Raw genomic sequence first — 22,386 nt, forward strand, 5'->3', positions numbered from 1 at the left:
CCCTGAAATTTGTGTACATCATACAATTACCAAAGCTCCATCTGCTGTGGCTTTATGCCCTTTCCCATTACATAAGGAGTTTAGAAAGCAAGAGGATCCACTCTGAACCTCGTGACTCAACGGGAGGGTCCTCCTTACTCTTTGTGTCTTTGTGGTCTAGTCTTTGTGTGAATCATTATAACTCTATTCTAACTCAGTTTTCCTTTGTGTGTTTCTTCCATGCGGTAATTAATAAGGTGAGCCTTGCCATCAAATTCACTGAACCTTGTCAAACCACTGTTAAACTTTGTTAAATTCCATCGAATTTACTGAACCCTGTCAAATTATTTCACCACAATAAAACATACCGCTGCTTCTCTCTTGCGAGTGAGGTGCGTTCCACTCATCCGTGACAAGAGGGTACCAAAATTCCAGTTTGCAGCCTTAACCAGGTCTAGCATTTTGTGACAGCAATGCAGTGTTTTCCAGTTTCAAGGAACAACAGAAAGCAAACAGGTTTTTTCCTTTAGACTGTCCTGGTGGAGATGCATGCCTTTTCCCAGTGCAGCCTTTACAAAACATACCAACCATTTGTTTGGACTTAAAACCAGAATGCAGGAAAGTAGCCACAGTTCATTGAAACACACAGTGCTACCCAAGAGGAGGGCAGAAGTGAAGTAAAATACCCACATGGACTGATTATACACATTGTACAATTTGTTGCACTTAAAGCTGAACCAGTTTTCTAGATGCTTTTTCAAGCACCAACTTTTTTTCTGGCTTATTGTCTGGAATCATGTTAGCACTTCTCTCTGCTCTCAGGATTACCAAAGGACATTTTTCCCTGACTCTCTCTAGACCAGTTTGCGTTATGTTCCGGCAGAAATCCACGTGGAGCGTTCGCAGCGATCCCCCATAGAGGGTCACTGCTTCTAGTGTCTGGTCAGTGATCCGCACACAGTTTTCCAGTTTGAGCGTCTTGAGGTTTGGGCAGTTCTTGAGAAGAAGCAAGATGCAATTGTCTGTAACATGGCCACATCCAGAGAGGGTCAGAGAGAGCAAGTTTGGACATCTGAAAACATGATCATGACAGGTGACATGAGGGGAAAAATAAACAACAGAGCTTGGAGAATCTAGTATTGTCAAGAATAAATATTAAAGTTAGAAAAATAACTCCATCAGGAGGAGTACGAATGCATGAGTAGGTGGGGCATATGTACATCCTAATGCTCAGCTTTACTAATTGCAAAACTTGCCTTCTTTGCTTTTCCGTCAGTAGCAGTATCTATAGCTCGGTTGGCATAGTGGGGAAGGGGACGCGGATGCCTATTTAAGCTGCATCTGCATTGTTTTCTCTTAAGCATGCGCAGCGAATGAAGACTCAGTAGAGATGAGATTTAAGTCAGGATGAAGTTGAGGACAGTTGAGTAGACATGCTGAACATGGGCAAGTAAAGCACTCCCACTCTTGATTTTTTTAACGGGGATTAATGGATGAATTTCAGCTCCTTGGATTTACTGAATAGGTGCCAACTACTACCTAAGCCATGCAGCTTTGAAACCTTCCTTCAAATCGCTAGAACGAGTAAGAACTCCACTGTTAAACAATGATGCAGCAAATTAAGAAATTTTTTTTGTTGCTTGGGTAGACCTAGGAAAGTAGAGAAAGGCCCTGTTCCAAGTCAGTGTGTTGATGACTTATGCTAACTGTCCTTGTACAGAAATCTGGAGCAGACCAGTTATTACTAGCTGTTGTGCTGACCAGGCATGTTTCCAAGGTCCCTTGTGCACCAACCTGCAAAGCCTTTTGTACAGTGTTTGGTTTCTGGCTTACACCTCTCTCCAGGGAGCAGCAGTGCAGCTGTCCATCTGTTTCGCTACACGCAGCTTAATGTTCCTCTGTTAGCACAGGACTTCTTTAGGCTCTGTTGTTGTGGGGGGGAATGATTACAGCAATGCTAACGTTGATCTTGTGAGATCTTTGGACAGAACTATTAGCCTGCCTCCATCCTGTAAGAACTGTAAGGTGTCTGTAAGCACTTCTGTGTAAAGATGTGCTTGCAGCTGTATCAGGGTTTTAGGTGTCCAACAGCAGGGGTGACTCTGCCATCCCTGCAGCATGTTCTTAAAAACTGGTACATAGTACATTCCTCTTTCTCTACACCCCACCCCATCCCCTGCTTCCCTTCACCTTTGGAGCAAAAGTAGTATGAGATCATGTCACCTGCATGATTTTTTTTTTTTTTTTCACTCTTTTCCTTTACACTTACGAAGTTAGAAAAACAAATGTTTTAAAGCAGGCAAGGTCAAGAAAGGCTCCAACCTGCCATCTCTTACGGCTTCATCAACAGAATAAAAGTACTCCAAACTCAAGGAGAAAAGCTGGATATCTGTTTAATTTGCATTTCTCTTTGCACAGAGTGCTAAGAATTTTGTTCAGAGGGAAATGCTTTCAATGGGTTGCTACAAAAAAACGCAAGAATGTGTCTTAGGAAGGCTGAGGTGGGAGGGGGAGCTGAGTGTCAATATAAACTGTCATTTTTTAAGAGTTCAGTTTAAGTTGTGGAAACGAATCCATGTAAGGCTGCTGAAAGGCATTTGCTAGATTTTGATGGACTTTGAGATTGCTTACTACTCTACAGGCTTTTCTTTGAATTTTGTCCAGCAACCAGTCTGGTGTTACGGATTCTGCAGAGGAGAAAGGCACTTAAACTATTTCTGCAGAGCTGTGGTCTTGTGTCCTCTTTCTGAATCCTAATTTGTGATGAAAAAAAAACACAAACACTTAAGCGTGGCCTCATGGTAGACATTCCAGTACCAAAATGAGAGACTACTTCCTCCTACGCTCCCTCTTTGTAGGCACAGATGTGCTTCCTAGTGATACTTTCCTAATTAATCCAAATTTTTTATCAGTTACAGAACAAGTACTTCTGAAATTTTGTACTTGCAACTTAATGTTCTGTTTTGAACCTATATTTCAGTCTTTGTTTTCAGGCTGCACTGTTGCTGGTTCTCACCAAGACACTTCGGTCCTGTAATTTGCTGGGTTTTTTTAATTGTTACTTCCAAATAGAACTTTTTGCTTTCCATGTTGTGGCACAAAGCTGAGGGCTGGCTGCAGCACAAAAGTCTGCCATTTCAGGTAGGCACTGACGTGCCCCTTTCAGCTGTAATCTAGGACCACAGCCATCCTTGGTGTTACTAGAACCCTAGGACTGGCTCTACCCTGTTTGCTCCTCCTGATGTAATTTAGCTGTTTTTCTTAGAGCTGCTTTGTAGCAGTAAAGCTGTTATAAGAAATGGTGTGCGCTCAGAGCTGCTTTTTCTATAGTGGTGTTTCTTTTCCTTTACTGTAGTTTGTAAAAAAAGCTAAGACAAGAGTTAAATTTCAATATAAAAGCAATACTTATTTCTTAGAATGAAACAAATCTGCTGTTCAGTAACATGTTTAATGAACTTGATTTTGTTATGACGTGTATTCACTATTTGAAATCATGTCTTTCCTCTAGGGCCGCCCCCTAGGCAATGCTTTGCACTGCCAGAATGGTACATTTTAATGAGGCAGCAATTTAGCAGGCAGTATTGCACGATATTAATTATTCATTCTTTAAAGAAAAAAAAAAAGGAAGCAAAAAAATAGGCTTAAGGAAAGTCAATATGAAGTATATGCTATTGCCACTATAAAACCAACTTAACACCACATTAAAACGGCAAAGTCAAAGCACTCACGTACTTAATGCTCCATTTCAGGTAGGATGTATGGAGTAGAGTAAGCAGCTCTCAATTCTCTCATTTCAAGGCAGTTAACCTTTACAGTAGATGTAGAGTTTCACACCCAAGAACGTACCTGTCGCAAACTTCTGTTAAAAAGTCATTGACTGTGTTTTCATGCCTGTTACAAAAATCTTTCTGGAAATTGTTTTTCATCCAATCCTCAATGTTACACATCTTGACTCTCTCTGAATACCAGCAGATGGATAAGTATTTTAAAGCAGGTCCCAGAATAAAATTATCCTTCTTTAGTTCCACTGGAGAATGAAAGTTCAACAAAGACCACAGTAAAGGATCCTGAAACACTTCTAGCAACTTGTGACATGTTTTTGCTAAACTTTTCCTACTATTTTTGTCCAGAAAAGAAAATAGATGTAAAAGGCATTCCCGATTCAGCTGGGTTATATGCATAGCCCGTCAGAGCGTTAGAAAGAAGACAGTCTCCTGCCCTCGTGGAATAATGGCAGTGCTGGAGGGGGCTCAGAGTCACCAGAAGGCTGTTGCACATATATGGTTGTGGAATGGTGTTTATTTTTGGCGAACAACTGGTGCAGGGGCTAAGAACAGGGAAGGGACAAGAAACATGCATGCATGAAACTCTTGCTATGTTTCTACAAGGGAATGGAATGGGCATGGAGCAGAGCAGCACTTCATGAAACGTTTCCTTAAAAGGGATTTTCCCCCCGCCCCGTGGGCACTCCTGAAGTTCAGCAAACTTCTTGTGCTAAGTTACTGAACTGGGGGGAGGGGAGCGGGGAGCTGGAGCTGCAAGGAGTAGCTTTGCCAGCCTCTCAAGTTTGAAGGATTTGGCTTTCTGAGCAGAACTTTGGTTTTGCAGTGTACAACAATTTCAGCCTTTATTTGTTCATTGATTTTTCTAAGGTTGCACTTTTGCCTCATTGGATTGCTATTCCGGATAATGAAATTTCACAAACAGCTTGTAAAATGAGCTGAAAAATAAGCTGAGTGCTTTAAAGCGTGCACACTCACACACACGCTGCAGCTTCCCTTGACAAGCCTCAGCCTTACGGGCAGTTTCCTGCCCACTGTTACTTGAATAAACAAAGCTAGCTGTTTCCCTGCCTTTTGCATGAGGGAAGTAATGATGCACAGGAAGACATGCACGGGAACAGCAGGTCTATGTTTAGCTGTTTGTAGGGTTGTGCTTCTTAATAGATGTCTTCTATTAGCTTGAGTTTTACAAGTTTTTTTGTGGTGGTTTTGTAGGGTTAGTTCTGTTAGCGTAGACTTGGGAGTTTTGGTGGGAAAACAATATAGAGCATTGGTTTTAGGAGTGAAAGTGTTTGTTTTCCAGTAATGGGACAGGTCTCTCCAAGAAGAAAAAATAAAGCTATAGCAAATGGCAGGTTAGAATTAAAAGCAACAATGGACAGCCCTATAACTTTCATGTTTATGAAATAAAAAAGCTCAAGATTAAGGTAATTACTAATCAGTAGACACTAACAGTAAAATAGCACTGCAGGAATTTTTCAAGTGGCTTGCATGTTTCTAGTAGCTGGGCGATTTTATGCACGTGTGCCTTTTAATTGGGTTTGTTTCAATATTGAGACCAACCCTGAGAATGCAGGTTGAAATTCAGCTCTGAAAAACAAGATTTGAAATTTGTTTGCAGTCTCCAACAGTTATTTTAGGTTCTTATCTGTGCTTGAGTAATGTGTATGCCTACACACAGTGACTCAAAAAATGGCAACTGTGGGTCTGTTGAATTCTTTACTTAGTAATTTTCTATTATATATGGTAAGCTGTGCTTAACAATTACCAGTCTTTTTGGTTTCATATCCTTCGTCACTTAATATTTTCCTTGAAAGGAGGAGGAGATTCCTGCTCCCTACCCATGCTCTGAAACAAGCTACAGACAGTGGCATGAGTACTTTATGAAGCCAAAAGGGACACGAAGAGTAGGTGATTGCACATACCAGGTAAGCCAGTCACTGGAGAAGAGCAGCTTAAATGGTGTGCCAGCAGCTGTTGTTCTCTCTTCCTGTACTAGCATTTTCAACCCTCACTCTGTCCTTTCATCTTTTTCAGAACTTACCTTCATTTTTGAGCAGGTTTAAATAGTTGAGACTGCTCAGAGTTGTAATACACAGAGGAGTATTATGTATAAAAAACGCAAGCAAGCAAACTTGAATGACAAGGTTGCCACTGCTAGGATGAACTCCTCTTACCACAATCTGACATAAAAATTAACAGCTGTTGGGTGACAAGGCCCTTTAAAATTGAACAGCAGGTCCCCTTGGGTTCAGACACTAAGTTAAATTGTGGGAACACTTCAATTTGCTTTATTTTGTTTTCCCCAGAACAAGGTAAAATACCGTGTTCAAAGGATTTAAACTAATGATGTTCTGTAAGCCTGTAGAAGGACAAGAGGAATTTCATTTTCTAAGGAAAGGAGACACTTTAATGGCACATTTTCCATAAACACACTGTGTGAGTGAGAGAGAATTCACATTCAACCTGGAAACACTCCAGAAACACACCAGATGAGCACAGTCAGTAATCCTCACTGAAAATTACACACTAGATTTTAATGGTAAACAATTACAACTATGGCACTACAGTACTTGAGGATATCCTAAAGCACATTGGAATCAATTGTCAAGGTGCTGGCTACCTCATCAGTAAGACACAGACACATCAGCAATGAAACATTGTTGGGGAAACTTTTGAACACCACGTGTTATGCTTTCCATTGATTTAGTAAAATCCTTATAAATGGTCTCCTGCTTCTGATACAACTCCGCTGTCCCTGCCTGTCTGAAAGTTTTAAACTCCTCTCACGCTGACTTCTGCTGCCACCTGGAACGCACCTTCTGGCTATACGATGAGAAGGAGCTCTGTTTGTAAGTGCCTTAGAGTTTTGCATAATGCTGGACTTCTTAACAGCTCACTATACAAACACACTACAGCAGAAGTATTCTGAGAGCTGGACATTTTGTAGTTTTGTTTTACATCAATCTTGTCTCCAGTTGTATACGTGGCTAAACAATTACTAACAAAAGGACAACCTTTGATCAGACAAATTTTGGTGAAAAATATGCAAGTCTTTGAACTGTAGAGAGCAGTTGTTGCTTGCAGAAGTCACAAGCAAGAAAAAAATTCTTGCCAGTTAGCGTGTACTATGATCAGCAGTAAGTAGAAAAGAAACATTTGGCTTAAATGAAATAAGATATCCCCCCCACCGCCCCCGCCACTAGTAGATAAATATAGGATATACAAGTAAGGTTAAAAATGTAGTACTAGGCCAGGTGCAGTATATGTTACTGGTTCAGTGCTCAGTTACCTTTTTTTTTTTTTTTTTTTTACACCCCACCGAATTTTTTTTTTTGACACCACACTGAATAGAATACAGTGGATAAGCAAAGTTCTCCACCAGGAAGAGAAATACTTGTGTTGCCACAACAAACTGTTCATACTGTCCATCTGGGTTTGCAGTGGGAGAAAGTTAAATTGGGAAAGGATTTACAATGTACTTGTTCCAGCAAAGCATATGGCCGAGTCCTTAGTCACCACCTGCTGCAACAAGCCTGACAGGATTGCATTGTGTTCCCATGGCCGTGTCTCAAAAATGGACCATGCTGGATAGATACCATTGCCCAAGACCTTAATGTTACAGAGCAAATGTTACTGAAAGGAAATACTGAAGTAAGAGCATAACTCTGACCCCAAAAAATTAACTGGAGATGTAGAAGCTGCTTAAAATAAGTGAATGTTGCTGAAGATTACAAATTTAAGTTTCTAAAAATACAGAAAGGCACATTTACATCACTGGTTTGCGAGAACACTGCATACACCTCACTAAGTTAAACTGCTTCTGGCCCGTAGCTAGTTGTGTATTTTAAGCTTTGTATTCTCAAAACTAAAGTCCTAAAGGAATCCAATCCACATAGCACGCAGACAAAACGAAGCTATAGATGGAATCTACTTAACTCTCCAACTAACAGTAAGGCTGCCCTTCAGGGTAATAATGTGGTAAGATACTTCACTTGCCCCACACACCAGTGCAGTCTGTCAAATACCTTTTTCTGCCTGTATAGATGGTAACGGCTACCTATTCTGTACAGAAGAAAGGCTCTGGCTGCAAGAAATGGAGAAGTGGTAGGTGACAAACTATTTACAATGTAAAGCAATTAATAGTTCTATTTATTGTTCAACTTACTTAAGTAAAAGACATCCTTATATATGTCAGTGTATCAAATAATAATCACAATAGGTTTAAACTAGCATACAGTTTCCTTATTCATAAACTATTAGCAATGCTGAATGCTTTCTGCAGTTTTACATTAAGCCAATTTCTCGCTTTCCTGGTTTAAGATGCTGTGAAAAAACTAGGAAGAATGACCTTTTTAAAAAAAAAAAATCTGATTGACTGCAATTTCTCTTTATACTTGTCAGTATACAGCTAGCAGGTAACCCACAGCAAGGAAATTGATGCGTACTCCATGTGTACCAGGTTAAGCTATGGTACAATCTGTAGGGAAATTTTTTACTGTGTACTATGGTGTCTTTCAGAAGCATTAACTAAAAAAGGTAATCACATTTTACTTGAGTTCTTGTGTGTTTTCAGACTACTATATTTTACTGTTACCACAAGTAAAAGGTGCTGTTTGATTGTGTACAATTACACAAGTAATTTACTACAGTAAGTAAATTCTACTCTTACTACCATACTTTTGAGATTTTAGGAGTGTCCAATTCCTTGCTAGGCACATGGGGGCTAGCTGGAAAGGATGGAATGGTGGAAGAGAACCGAAATGTAGCATTTGTCAAATTTGACATTTTTGGGAGGACTCCTGGCTTTTGCAATCCTGGTTTTCCTGTCCACCTTTTTTAAAATTCAGTTGAGATTTTTTTAACAGAATTCTTTCTCCATTACATAACCAAGTTTTAGAAATTATATCATGCCTCCAGTGTTTGACTAGACACTGGAAATAAAGATCCCGCACTGGGCCAATGCATAGTTACTACAGCTACGGGTCACCAAGCAGTCTGGGCTCATCATCTCCCATCAGGCGGGCTATGTTGTGAAACCCAGCATCTTCCCTTTAGTTTGCATTTGAACTGATAAAACAATTGTCACGCAAAGCATCTGGAACACCATCGGCTTCCTTTCAGTTTTAAGTGAACTACAGGCATTTAGTAGCCAGGAGCTATATTTAGACCTAAGACTGTTCTCGCAAACCCCGAACTTTGGGGCTGTACTCCCAGCTCCCACCAGGAAGAAGGGTTGGGAGTCCCACTGCCAGGAAGTCTCCAAGTTTTCAAGCAAGTAAGTGTTCTTGACCAAATTTCAGGATCACAGTCTAAAACAGATGTCTAAGGCAATTCAGGTTCAGTTAAAAAAACATAGATCTCAATGCAATTTAGACATGTATATTTAAGATAATTTTTTAAAATTTTAAGGGGGGGAGGGCAGAGCACATGTGAGGAATACTTGAATTAAACTGCAGTATTGATACAATTGAACCAACTGTTTATTTACAATGATTCCTGAAAGTCAGCAGCCTGAATACACACCAATATAGCAGCAATTACCTGGTCTATTTAATGACACCCCACCTCCTCTCTTCTGCAGACAAAGAATGATTGTTCAGAGGTCACTGTTTAGTTTCTTGCACGAGGGAAAATAGCACGTGCAAACAATTCCTTGATTTAAAAAGATTAAATCATATCTACATAACAGCTGTGAGAACAGCATGAAGTTGTATTGCTCTTCATAATCAGAAGCACATTTATCTTGCTTGGAAGGAGGACAGAAAGCTTCTCTGATGTAAATGTGCCTTTAGAAAGTGAGAACTGAAAACATTAATATAAAAAAAGTCCAATAACTATTTCATGAAACTATATATATATATATAAAAATTGAGTTATCGCAACTAAAGCAGCAAATCAAAATCTGCTGAGGTTTTCTGGTATAACTAAAAAAAAAGTTAGTTTGTGTCCAAGTTCAGTAAGTCAAATGCTACCATTGACACAACAAAACTAAAACCCACAAGAGGAAATTGAAAAGTGCACAATGAAATTAATAGTCTTGGATCAAGTATTTATGGAAAAATGGAAATGTTTTGTCCGGTGGACTTGATAAGTAAGAATTAAAAGGAGGTATTAAAGTTTATCTGATCCAGATTTGGCTTGCCGTTCTACGTAGAAGAGGATGTAGGCCTTGGCCTTTACCACAGTCTCCTCGTCGGTCAAAGTTACAGTACTGTCGTTGAAATGGAACCAACGGCCTTCATGAGCTGCATATGCGGTGTAATGTCCAGAGCCAACGCTGTCAGTGGGGTGAGGCAGGGAAAGAAAGAACAATCAGAAGGAGACAGACCACCTCATTCGCCGATGCATTTTCTATTAGGGCTAAGAGACCTCCAGGAACCAGAGGAAGAAAGGAACTGACAGCCCTCCACAACAGTTGGTAAGATGCTTCCCTCCTTAACCTGTGGGGCTCAAAGTTCTCCAAATTCTAGTTTTATGTTAAGATAATCACTTACTGGGATGAGTTGAAAAGGTTGGTTTTGTTTTTTTTAATGAACCTATTACCATCCCATAGTTTTTGTGCAAGCAAGGCTTATTGCAACACTGAACTTCCATGTTTGCCTACGTAAAAAAAAAAAATCAGGCCTATTATCTGTTATTATTCAAGCATCAGCTATAAAAATTTCTCTGTTTTCAGAAATCTTCCCCATTTAGGTCTATATTTAGACTATGCGAGTCTCTCTAATCTCAAAAGCACTCACAGCAAACCTAACCAGAATACCAAGAAGAAAGTTTTTCAGATCATCTTAAACATATCCACATCTTGGAGCCATATTGCTTTAATCTAACAAACCAGAACTACGAACCCATCCATTTTCATTACCCTGCCAGCCCAAGATGAGGCCTGCTTTCACGTGCTTACATGTTATAACACACGCTCAATGTTTCCAACCATCTTAATTCCATTCAAATCATGACCAGCTTTCCTTTGCTGTCCATATAGTTTTTCTATGACTTTGAAGCACCAGTCAGATGCACTGTGGTGCTACAAGGGCTGCCTTTAGTAGTCAAATATGTCTAAGAGTCCAGACCATTCCTCTAGAGAAAGCAAAAGGAGAGGCTTTCTGGACAGAACTTTTGGTTTAGTATCTTTGATTTAAAGTCTGGTATCAGCACGGTTTTGATTAACGGAGTTTGGTTTCTTTAAGAAAACCCCTTTTGGAGCTCACACCCATGCAGTGATTGCCTAAGCAACAAGAACACATTTCTCTCAGGATAAACAGTTGTCTTGTTCCTAATACTGTTACTCTCAACAGATCCATCCTGGGCTGGGAAAAGGAAAAAAGTGAAACAAAGCACACCCAGCAACTTTACTTCAAAACACAAACACTAGCTGCGCCTTGTGGCATGCCTGGTTGTTAGCGTTCACGCCTGTAGGACAGAAGATAATACAGGACAATTGCTTTCACTGTGCCAATCTTAAGTCTGCAGTTGTTCCAAATGTGCACACGCGCTCTTTTGGCATAAATGCACATGCGCCTTTCAAAGGGAATAAAAAAGGAAGAAATATTTCTGCTTTGTACTAAGAAGTTCAAAATGAGGTGTTAACTTTTGGAAGGCCCCTTGAATTCACTCTGTTGGTTTAGGGCTTTTCATTCCTAGAGGAACTAGACTATTTTCATTTCGTCTCACGCTTCTAGTCATTACCCCCAAAGACTGCCCATGGGCATTCACAGGAATAACTACATCAGTCTGTCTGAAGTTAATTCAGCTTAGTTCCATGTAAGGTTATAAATTACTGCTTATTTCCACTAGTAAAAATACAGACATTCACTAGGGACAGAAAAACCTTCATTAACTCTGCATGTCCTTCAATGGGGAGAAGGCCTCTGCCAAGAAGCAGGCTTACTCCATGTACTTACCCTGAACCATGATGCACAACAACAGCCACAAGGTCATACAGGCAGCTTTCTGGGCCACTGTTTTCAGGCTGTGGTTAAAAAGAGAGAAAACTCTTCAAAGCTCTATAAGACCTACTATAATTTGTAATAAAGACGTATGTCATGGAACACATTTCTACAGAATGTCACTGATGAGTCTTCGTACCTCTAACAAGTAGCATTTCATGTCTAGGCCTCTTAAGGGAAACTCAACGTATGTATCAACCTTGTTTCTCAGATACGCTGTCCAGTGAAATCGTTTCAAGTGTAAGCACAGCACCTACAGGATTAAAAAAAATAAATAAATAATGGATGCATTAGAGGAAGAGGTTGAACTTAGTGCCAGACATCTGCAATAGCCATTAGCAGACCAACGCCTGAGCCTACTGTAGGCTAAGTCATTATTTCCTTTGACAGATTGTCACACTGTTACTTTTCATGCTTATACGAACCTTTGGTAGTTTCTGAATCCAGAATTTTTTGGTGGACTTCTGTTTCTTCTTGCATTTGTGACACATATACAGCTCTGTCTCATCAAGTTCTTCCAGGTCTGTAAAACTGCGAAGACAATCTAAAAAGAACAAGATACAAATTCAAAACACCCAAAGAAACCTGATTCAATATGACATCAGGTGTTTTTTGTAACATGAAATACAACAAATACAGCAATATAGAAAAGGTGTGCATAGCTGCTGCAGTCAATTCTAGTAGTTATATACGTTTGTGCAACAAAAAAGCTGTGTAATGCTTTAATACAATAACATGTTGTAACATGCAGCATTCCCTATTCCTGAAAACACAGCTATAAGCAGTTCAAGAAAGGAAAGAAAAAGGCATTCACGAAATTTCCATCTTTCAAACAAGATTCCACTCAACATTCAGCACAACTATTTTCAAAAGAAACCTAATGACTTTGTTAGAATATTCAACTTTTAAAGATGATTTAGTTTCAAGCACTAAGAGAACAGAGAAAATAATGGGGCTTTGATTAACATTTCACAATCTGCAGCAAGTATATTCATAGATCTGTAAAAATTAACATCCTTTAAAACAAGGTCAGTAACAGCACTACTGCTCAACTTTGCAGGACTGTATTTATGTTGTTTAAAAAGCAGAACACCAAAGAGCCACCCTTACTATGCGCAAGGGGCACATACTTCTAGGCACAGCCTTAGCAAATGCCAGTAGGCAACAATGCAGATGAGTGCGGGTTGGAAAGACTGGAATACATTTGAAACACTCTGACCACAAATTAAAACCTCTGCTGGAATTCTCTGTGATATTTAGCTGACCTCCTGAAGCACTTCTCAGCCCCAGTTTATCATCACAGTAGTATGTCAGTACACAGTGACTGGGGTAAAACCTGCATGGAGAATCATTTTGGCACCATCTACCACAGAAGCTCATTAGATGGCACGTGACACCAAGTCACACCCTAGGTGAAAGCTTGGCTTCTCTGAAATAAGATACTCTGAAGAGTATATACTCTTAGTCCTGGTAATGATTTCATTATTGAAGCACTCTTACCTCGTAGTGTGCACATTGGTCCACTTTCTTGGTTTTTAGTACGTTTATTTCTGAACTGACTTGGAATATCTAGTGAAAGGTCTAGCAAAACAAAGATTTAAAAAAAATTAGGACTGAAAAACACAACGTCTAATCTTTTCAAGCTAAAACTTTGGTTCAGTCATTTGACATCCAAATATATCAAGCTTCAGATTTGTTTTTCTGCCTTAAGTCAGCCAGCCACTATTTTGAAAGCAAGAGGGACCTTACCGAGGAATGGGTCAAACTTTCTAGATTCAGTCCCACATATTAGGCAGTTGACTTCATTTTGAAGAATACCTCCAAAAATCGCTGTGACAACAGTAGACGCTCCATTTCTAGACAAACCACATCAGAGAAGTAAAAAGAAGTCAGTCAAAAAGTCGGCACTTAATTTTCTATACCTGTTACATGTTTACTGCTTACAGCTCACTGCTACTAGGCAGAGCTGTTTTGTCGATGGGTAAGAAACAGTCACTGAGTTCATCCACTGGGCATTTCACTCACCCCAGAACTGTACAGTGCAAGTAATGACCCGCTATACTTTTGCTTTACCTTGTACCTAAAGGAAGCGTGAACTGCACATGCTCTAAGCAGATGCTCAAAATGTCGGTGTTGAAAGTATTCTGGTTGATTGCATTTCTACAGTGGAGAGCTGATGCTGACACAGATACAATATTTTAACCCTGTAGTTAAGGCTGTTTCTGAAAGAAACATTCTTCCCTCTTAGGTAGGGCGAGCGTATTTTTTGTTTTAATGCTACACCTTTTGTTACAAGTAATTTTGACTTCTTAAAGCATATTTCTGCACTTCACTTAAGTTGCATTAAGATATGATAAACAATATGCATCATCATTGTTCTCTATGCTTTCATTACTCTTAATCTTTTCAAGAGATTATGTAATGGACTTACTTTTCATAGGCCAATTGAAAAAAAATTTTATTATTATACAAGTCTTGAACTTGCTAGTTTGTGCTTGCAGATCTGACACTACAAGCCTGCAGAAACCTGTGTTCCTTATCTGCACTCCACCTACATCTTTACAGTTAATCTGAACACTTCTTGGTGAGCAGAAGGAAATGGCTACCCAAGAAGTCAGCAGTCACAGCATATTTATTACTTCACTGTAGGCATTTATGTGTATGTCACCTTAATCTGCCCTCGACAGAAGGCAGCTTATTCCACCTCACCTCGCATTTGAACAGCCATTCTCAAGACAGATCTACAGTAGCTATGTTAACAAAGTTTAAATTCTCCTTGGGTTGTGACATTAAAATCTTGATAAAATTGGTTTAGTTTTCAAATACACTTCAAATCTAGGAATATTTTAAGATTGTTTTGTGGGATTTTTAAGCATCAGCAAAGCAACACCAATGTGGTGAAGAGCACAGTCTGAACTCTAGGCTTTCCCTAATGCAGCATCTATAAAATCCTGCACCTCTCAGACCAGCTTACAATGTCCTGCCCAATACAGGAAGGGAAAACTCACTCACTCAGCTCTTACATAGGAAATCCAAGGAGGCTGAACTGACTTAGCATTCCTTCCTAAAGCAAATTAAAATGTTTTCTCTCTGTGACAGTTTCAATCTGAGAGAAAACACACCTGGGACAGAATTCAGAAACGAGTATTTTGAGAAGTATAGAAAGAGGTGTGAAACACATGGATTACCTCTGTTTTAAGATACGCAGTAACATGAAAATCAAAATTACCGGGAGAAAAAGCAACAGCTTTAACTGCGTCAAATGATATGCCAATATAGCAAGATGATCTGCTAGAAAATTGACTTCAAACTGTAACTGCATCGCTCAGTCGTTAATCCAGGAGGTCTGCTGACAATTTAAACCTACAAATACTTGGACATCTTTTTTGCTCCTGTACCATTCAGGCCATCTGTCGCCCTAAGACAATGAGATTGCCTGAACAGAAGAAAGAATTCTGTATGGGTATAGAATAGAAAATACAGAGTCCCTTCTTTTTATTTCTAAAAGACTAATGAATTAAAATGTGTTTACAACTTAGCCTGTATGCTTACTGACACCTGTGAAAAATGCTGATCTACAACACTTCCTTTTGAAAGGAAGCACATCCTACAAGACGCTAAGCCTTTGTAACCTGCAGTTTTGGAAGTCGTAGCATTACAGAGGCACAAAAGACAACTTAAACAAGGAACTATGAATTTGAAATTTCAGATCCACCACACAGACCCATACAAAGGCATCAGAGGTTTTGAAGAAATTAAAAAACACTCCTTACATGCAACATTTGTTGCTTGCAGACAGGCTAGAATTGTCTTGCAAAATCACTGAACGTGAAACGCCATTGAAGCCACCCTGGAGTTCCAGGTGTAGATGGTCCAAAAGGTAACGCATGAACTCATGGGCATCCTGTTGCTGGTATCCCCTTAAGAAAAAAGCAAACAACAGCAACAAAAATCACCAAATACACAGGCTGCTTTAGTGCCGACACACAGAGAGCACCAGGGTCACAGGGAAAGAACCTTTACTTGTTTAATAACACTAAGCAGACTTTACAGAGACATACATATTTTGTACTAAAAAAGTTTTCTAAGTAGCCTTTGGAAAGGTACAGGGACATCTAGACAAACTAAGGAATTTTGGTCCTTCGCAGCTCACTCGCTCTCTGCATGTCTCTGAGGATGGAGAAACATTTAAGAAAATACATTTTAGATGGGAAGAGACCTTTTGGAAAACAACAGGGCGCAACAGAGACATCTGCTCACATATTAACATAGCTGCCATGTTAACTGGCCTCACCAAACTCAGTCTGTGCTAGTAACATCCTAGGTCTCATACACATGTTAATTAAAAGTACACAATGGTAGCAGTGATTTCCCCTTGCTCACGCAAAGCACTTCTTTTTCTTTGTTACTGACGATATTTGATTAGTACCTCTGCAGAATTGTTACGAATCACGTTAAGACAGCACACTACTCACCCATACTTTGAAACTACTATAAATTATGGTCAGTATATCAAAATCTCAAACCTGTTTAAGGTTCAAAAGGAAGACACCACAAAATGTACTGTTCATGTGGGATTCAGAGTCAGTATTTCTGAGTGGTTTTCATTCAGCCACTGATCCCACTGGTTCTGGCAGTTCCCGGTGTTTGCTTCCCTGTTTGTTCCCCTTCCCACCAAAGCCAGCAATTTAATCTCTGCATTTGTTTTCCACACGCATCTTTCAGCAACAATATGAACTCTGAAATAATTAGGATGAAAGACAGATTTCTTTCCTCTTCTATGGCAAGATCTGTAGCCATGCTCAGAATCTGCACGCCTGCCCTGCATCACCCGCACACCATTTGTTGTGAGAGGGAGGTAGTGGTGGAGTATCCAGAGCACCTCTTGAGCATTTGGATTCGGTAGGATAGGGCTCCAGTCTCAGACATGTCATGCTATCCGCAGCAATGCTGCTCAAAGAGTCACCATTATTATTTCATCACTAACAAACCAAATCGAAGGGAACAGAGAAGCCATCAGGGTAAAATATGCCTTTAAAGTTATTTAAGCTAAATCATGCATCAAATTTAACAAACAACTGCTATTCATTTGCCATAAGATGTATACTGAGATGAATTAGGAACGCATACATAGCGAAACAGTGAAAGCTTTGTGCAACACTGACATAGTTATGTGCAAGTCATTGTAGGCCTAGTTACAAAAATCCCTACATAGCAGAGTTGGCTTTCCCTCTCTTCCTCTTGTCCGTTCTTTTAAGCTGTATTATCATGCCGCCCCTGCCCCTTTTCCTCCTCACTACTCCACGTAAGTATAGGCAATAACTGTCACACAGCAATGTCTGGGAAAAACAACAGAGGTGGGCTTTTACGCTACTGCTCAGGGGAGGGAAAAATGTCTGTAAAACTCATGGCACAGTACCCAGAGTTGGAGAGAAATGAGAACAGACTCGGTGCAACAGAAATATGCGATGGGACGTTGATGTGCTTAGTGAAGAACATACCTAGTGTCCTACAAAGTATTGCTAGGAGGTAACAAAATAAAAATGAAACAAAGCCTTTTCATCTTGTAGAGTTACAGTAATCTTTTCTTCCAAACTAGTAGCTTTAAAAGAAACAACCGAGTTTGTATGTAGATCTTACAGCACCCTGAGAAACATCGGCAGCACCACCTACCTTTTAGAACAGAAAAACTGGCACACCGAAACACTGCTGTGCTTCAACAGGCCAGAGTCCTGTGCACAGCCAAAATAGGACTTAAATCTCCCAAAGTTGTAAAATAATTGTACATTATTACAAAACAAAGTACTGAAACAGAACTTAACTCCAAAGCTGCACATTAACTGTGCGCACTGCAGGATAATTTTGAAGTCGCTGAGGTAACACAGGACTTGCTTAGTTTACTGAATACAGGTATCTTCAGTTTAATAAACATGTAAGTAATCATAATAAACAGCTGAAGATGAAATTCATGGAAAGTCTTCCCTTCAGACACCTTTTCAACATTAAATTACACATAAAAGAGCTCTGAAGTATATGGCACACTTGCTCTGCAACAAATCTGATGAAATAACCTTTGGAATCATTCCACGTTGTTGGTTGTGCTCCTGATGCATGTGTTTATACTTGCATACAAGTATGTTAATTATAGACGAAAAAGTCTTTGGATTTGCTAAAAAGCGTAACTATAGATACAGATCTTTAAAAGAACATGATGATATGGACAATGCACTGTTTACAATCAACTATGATCTTAAAGGCCTTCAGCAAAAAGCATAGTTTCTCTGATAGTCAGCTTGTGCAATAAAACAGATCTCCATCCACCTGAAGCAATTCAATTCAAGCCCACCTCTGACATCGCTTTTCCTACAAGAAGATAGGACATACACAGGAACAGTTACTAGGAAAACAGAGCATACTATTTATACAGCAGCAAATCAGCAACATACACATCTTACAGCTCAGCATGAAGCCACAGAACTACCTCGGCAGGCGGCAGAATGACAGCAGCAGACTTTGTCCAACACTCAAGGAGCAGGACTTCCACAGCAGCATTAGAGCCCGCAGGCACTCCAGTTGTGCTCACAGTAACTATAAACGATATTCTCTACTCCCTGTGTGCAATATGAGACAGAGGGCCGTGGAGTGCATCAGCAGCAGTTTTTTCTGTAAGCCTCTGTAAGAACAGCAGCACTTGCAGCCCTCGGAGGCAGGCACCACCTGCCTTCAACAACTAAAATCTCTTTGGGCTAAAACAATTAAACCACCTTTCCAACTACGTTTCCTCCCCCTGCCCCATCACTTCAGGCTTCATAAGCACAAGCCAAAGTGGCTGGTTTGCTGTTAACATGCTGCTGGCTCCAGCCTTCTTTCACGTATATGCCGATCCACCTTCTCCTCCCAATCGCACACGAAGAGCACAAGGTAGAACTAAAATTGTAGCATCACTAGCTTTTACAAGGTACAATGAAGCACTGAACAAATTCAGTTTTCTCCCTGCATCATGGGGGAGCAGGCATCTCCTGAGCAGCTGACTATTCTCCATGTGATTTAATGAGTTCTCATATCAATTAATCACGGACATGCTCCCAGCTAACTGGAAATAAAAAGGGAAGGGGGAGAACCCCAACAAACAGCACTTTTTCTTTTAAAAGCTGTAATAGAACCCACAGTGCTGAAAATTTGCTTGAGGAACTTTAATGAACTGGTTTCTCACTTACTCTAACAAGAATTATAGCAAAGACTGTAATAAGGAAACTGGTCGGTGACATTATGCATGATGTTCATTTTCTGTAATGTTTTGGTCACTGCTTGCAACTACTGGTATTAAACTTCCTTGATTCTCATAAGCCAAGTGAAACACATTTAGCAGAATAAATAGGTTTGCGTTATTCAGGGTACTCATTGAGCAGATGTGTTCACAGCATCTTTTCAGCACTGCTGGAGATGTAACAGATAACAGAACATCTTTACTACCTGAGAACATGGAGCAACTTACCTTCATCACAATATATCCTAACAGGTTTCAGTGCTCCTTTGAAAGAGGTTCAGGGGCCAGGACAGGGAGACCTTGGAGAGGAACGATACTTCGATTTACTTGGGTAACCTTTTTTTTCCCCTTTCTTTTCATCGTCTTTTTTTGTCAGTATGGGCAGAAAATGCCTATTATGCACAGGATTTTTTTTCTTATAGCCCTTACTTCATGTCCAGCTGGTGATGACATTATTTTGAGAGAATCAAGGAAGTTTCAGCCAGTATGTTTGCATTTAGGCCTCTAGGTGCTGTACCGTTTTTAATCCGACTACATCACTTTCTTATTGCAGCCCAGCTTGGGTTCTGTCAACACCATGCACTTGGCACTTATCTCCCAGTCATCTTGATTCGTCTGCCCTTTGGAGCACTGGCTCAAAGGTACAACTACTACCGTTTTAGTATGAGAGATGTTTGTCCTCTCCAACACTGCTACATGTAGCATGTGGTAGAAGGGCAGAAAGAAAATACCACTACTGATGAACACAAAACTGCCGATCAAAGTGAAGTTCCTTTTCAAAGCGTATTTATGGGCATACAGGGAAGCTGCGTGAAGTGCATTGCATGGAGTCAGGAAATTTGAGAGCAGAACACCAGCAATACAAGGTTGCAATCAAGAATATTGTTCTTATATTACAAAACTTACCTAAAATTTGGCATTATTTTCCAAACAACATAAAATAAAGATTCTGGACTAAATGCAGTTTGGCTTCCTTGCCATAAAGCACAGAGCGTCTTTCTGAATTCTTCCACCAATGAACTGCAATGAAAGTAAAAGCTAGTGATTAACATGGCTTTGTGTTATAACCCTTATAGGTTTACTAGCTCAATGGTACAAATACCAGACATTACTTTGGATAAGATTGTAATGACTGGGTAAATATCCTTTCCAGTACTTCAAAGATTTTATGTCCAAAGTCCTACCCATAACACTGAAGACAGACACAGAGTAGGAAAATTACATTTCAGATGTTGAGGGCTCACCTGGAAATCTATCCGTCTTTCGCCATTTTACTGTAGACTCTGCTAACATCATCCCTTTAACACTTGCTCAAACACGCTACAGATTGTGAATCGCTTACTCTGATTTTTTTTTTTTTTGGTAGTATGTTCTCTTGCAGACACATCCCCATGACTGTATTTTAGCTGGAATTAAATAACATAATGGTCTGGAGTCCATGTACCTAGCATTTCTTAACCTTACTTTAAATGGAGTTACACTCCAGTGCTTTCTGATGTATCTGTCTGCTTTGCCCTGCAGCACCAGACCTATATAAGCAAACTGCAAATGACAGAAGTTTCTTTTTTTGTACAGCCAACTATTCTTCTCTGACTCTGTCCCCCAATGAATAATTTTTCTATGACTCTGCAACACTGGCAGAGTATGGTCGTTCTCCTACCCTCGCATTTGCTGTTTTCCATAAAGCTCAGTGCTAACAAGGAACATGCAGCTTACACATTGTTATCCCCCTGGCTCCTGGTATGGTAAAAAACTGCCTGCGGTCTTCCCATTCCTCAGCTCCACAGCAGGCAACTCTTTGAAGTAACAGCAAAACTGTTGAATGTTACTACGGAAAAAGGAAAAATTATTTAAATCCTTAAAGGGCAGAGAATAAAGAGAGTATTATGTATTCTGGAGCCTGTTCTTTGAAATGCATAAATGCAACTTCATGCAGTGATAGAGGATGGCAATCGTGAATAGTTCAAGATACAAGAAATACTGTAGCAAATACTCATCTTCAGTAAATGACTGAGCAGAGCTGTCATCATCTCAACTACCTGAAACAATTACATTTTGGCTCTGCTTTGACTAAGAGATAACAAACCAGACTGCATCTGCTGAGGTTAACTCCATGTCTACCGTCTAACCTCTGCTACCACAGTCCCAGTAATGGGACATAAGAAGCGTGTGCCTCAGCTCCTGCCAGTGAACCCGGAATGATGGAAAAGAAAGTGGAGACAAATCAGTCATGCTATAGCCCAACTCAGTAGTCTCCCAGTGAAGCAGGCAAATTCAGAAATGCAAAAGGACAACTACAGAGCAGCAGTGGTCTTGGCTGCAATGAAATGAAGTCTAACATCTCAGTACTGCAGAAACTATCCTCCTACCCACTTCCTTGAGACTCCACCCCTCAAAGCACTGTCTCTGCTTTCACAGCAACCATAAGCATCAACGTGTTTCAACAGCCTCCTCAATGAAAGGGCAGTCTCCCTTTCCGCTGAGGATACTGCGGGCGTTCTCTGGAACGCTGCATGACAGGAAGTCCCTCACAATGCGAAACACAACTTTATGATACCTGCACACACCTGTTCCTGCAAATCCAGGTACGCTTTTGTACAGTGGTAACTTGGCAAATTCACTCGCCTAGCGCTATAGCACACAACCATTCTCAGAGGCATGGGGAGAGCTTCAAAGGTACCTGAGCGACTGAAGGATGGCGTTCATGAAACACGTATTCCCCAGGTTCCGAAGGCCTGTGGCACAAAGGGCAGTGGTACTCCCCTGGAAGTGAGAACAGTTAAGTTAAAGAGTTATCATTGCTCCCCCACTTTCTCCCCACAAAGCTGTTCCTGTTACGTCAGCATTAACAATAAACTACACTGTTTGAAAAGAGCAGTGACAAAGCCAAAGCAACCACCTCACCAGCTCAAACTGCCTTGAAGCTCCATCTTGACAGGAAACCCGTTTCTTACTCATTCCTGTCAACAGAAAACTATAGTACGTCTTTTCCTGTGCAAACAGATCTAGAATAGGACAACACAGCGTTGACCACAGGCTTTTATTGCAAAGTATTGGCGTGTACATATGTTGAATATTCACACTCCAGAAACGTTCAGTGAGAACTGGACAGCAATCTTCCTGAAGTGCCTTTGAAAAATTAAAATACCAATCCTTATCCATCTAGTCCCATGTCTAATATGCACAGTGTGGCAGCCTGCAGGTTGTTTTTAAGTCACAAGCACTAGCCTGCTGCCTTGGTTGGGTTTTATGGTGGCCAGGAGGGTTTTTGAAAGACAGACAACAGCATTTATTTGGGAAAGAAACACTCAAGTTAGACTGTGCCAAGAAAAAGCAATGTGTTGAATGAAGAGAAGCAAAATACACACCATTTACAGTCTAGGAGTTTCAACAGGTTTGAGCAATGTTA

The 22,386-nt window shown here is 40.2% G+C and overlaps 2 protein-coding genes across 2 annotated transcripts in view; both read right to left on the reverse strand.

The window, feature by feature from the left end:
- Window positions 1–705: 705 nt before the first annotated feature.
- FBXL22 (F-box and leucine-rich repeat protein 22) lies at window positions 706–4,188 on the reverse strand. Its single transcript, XM_009704123.1, has 2 exons — window positions 3,826–4,188; window positions 706–1,051 (listed from the first exon to the last, which is right to left on the reverse strand). The coding sequence occupies exons 1-2, from the start codon at window positions 4,158–4,160 to the stop codon at window positions 706–708; spliced, it is 681 nt and encodes a 226-aa protein (XP_009702425.1). The 5' UTR covers window positions 4,161–4,188.
- Window positions 4,189–9,220: 5,032 nt separating this feature from the next.
- Window positions 9,221–22,386, reverse strand: part of USP3 (ubiquitin specific peptidase 3) — a gene marked incomplete at its 5' end in the record, with an annotated part of 35,969 nt that continues 22,803 nt past the window's right edge. Inside the window, 11 exon segments of the mRNA XM_009704126.1 lie at window positions 9,221–10,041; window positions 11,666–11,733; window positions 11,850–11,963; window positions 12,136–12,254; window positions 13,211–13,291; window positions 13,460–13,566; window positions 15,484–15,630; window positions 19,884–19,997; window positions 20,694–20,729; window positions 20,731–20,805; window positions 21,658–21,740. Of these exon segments, the coding sequence (XP_009702428.1) occupies window positions 9,876–10,041; window positions 11,666–11,733; window positions 11,850–11,963; window positions 12,136–12,254; window positions 13,211–13,291; window positions 13,460–13,566; window positions 15,484–15,630; window positions 19,884–19,997; window positions 20,694–20,729; window positions 20,731–20,805; window positions 21,658–21,740 (1,110 nt within the window).

Source organism: Cariama cristata, unplaced genomic scaffold, assembly GCF_000690535.1.
Source record: "Cariama cristata isolate BGI_N322 unplaced genomic scaffold, ASM69053v1 scaffold21207, whole genome shotgun sequence".
Lineage (NCBI taxonomy): Eukaryota > Metazoa > Chordata > Aves > Cariamiformes > Cariamidae > Cariama > Cariama cristata.

What these genes read in the sequence shown, in the direction of transcription:
- FBXL22 (XM_009704123.1), bottom strand. Translation starts at nt 4,160, where the DNA reads ATGCATATAACCCAGCTGAATCGGGAATGCCTTTTACATCTATTTTCT. An exon ending in TTAACAGAAGTTTGCGACAG is followed by an intron (nt 1,052 to 3,825) that starts GTACGTTCTTGG and finishes TCATGTTTTCAG; the next exon opens with ATGTCCAAACTTGCTCTCTC.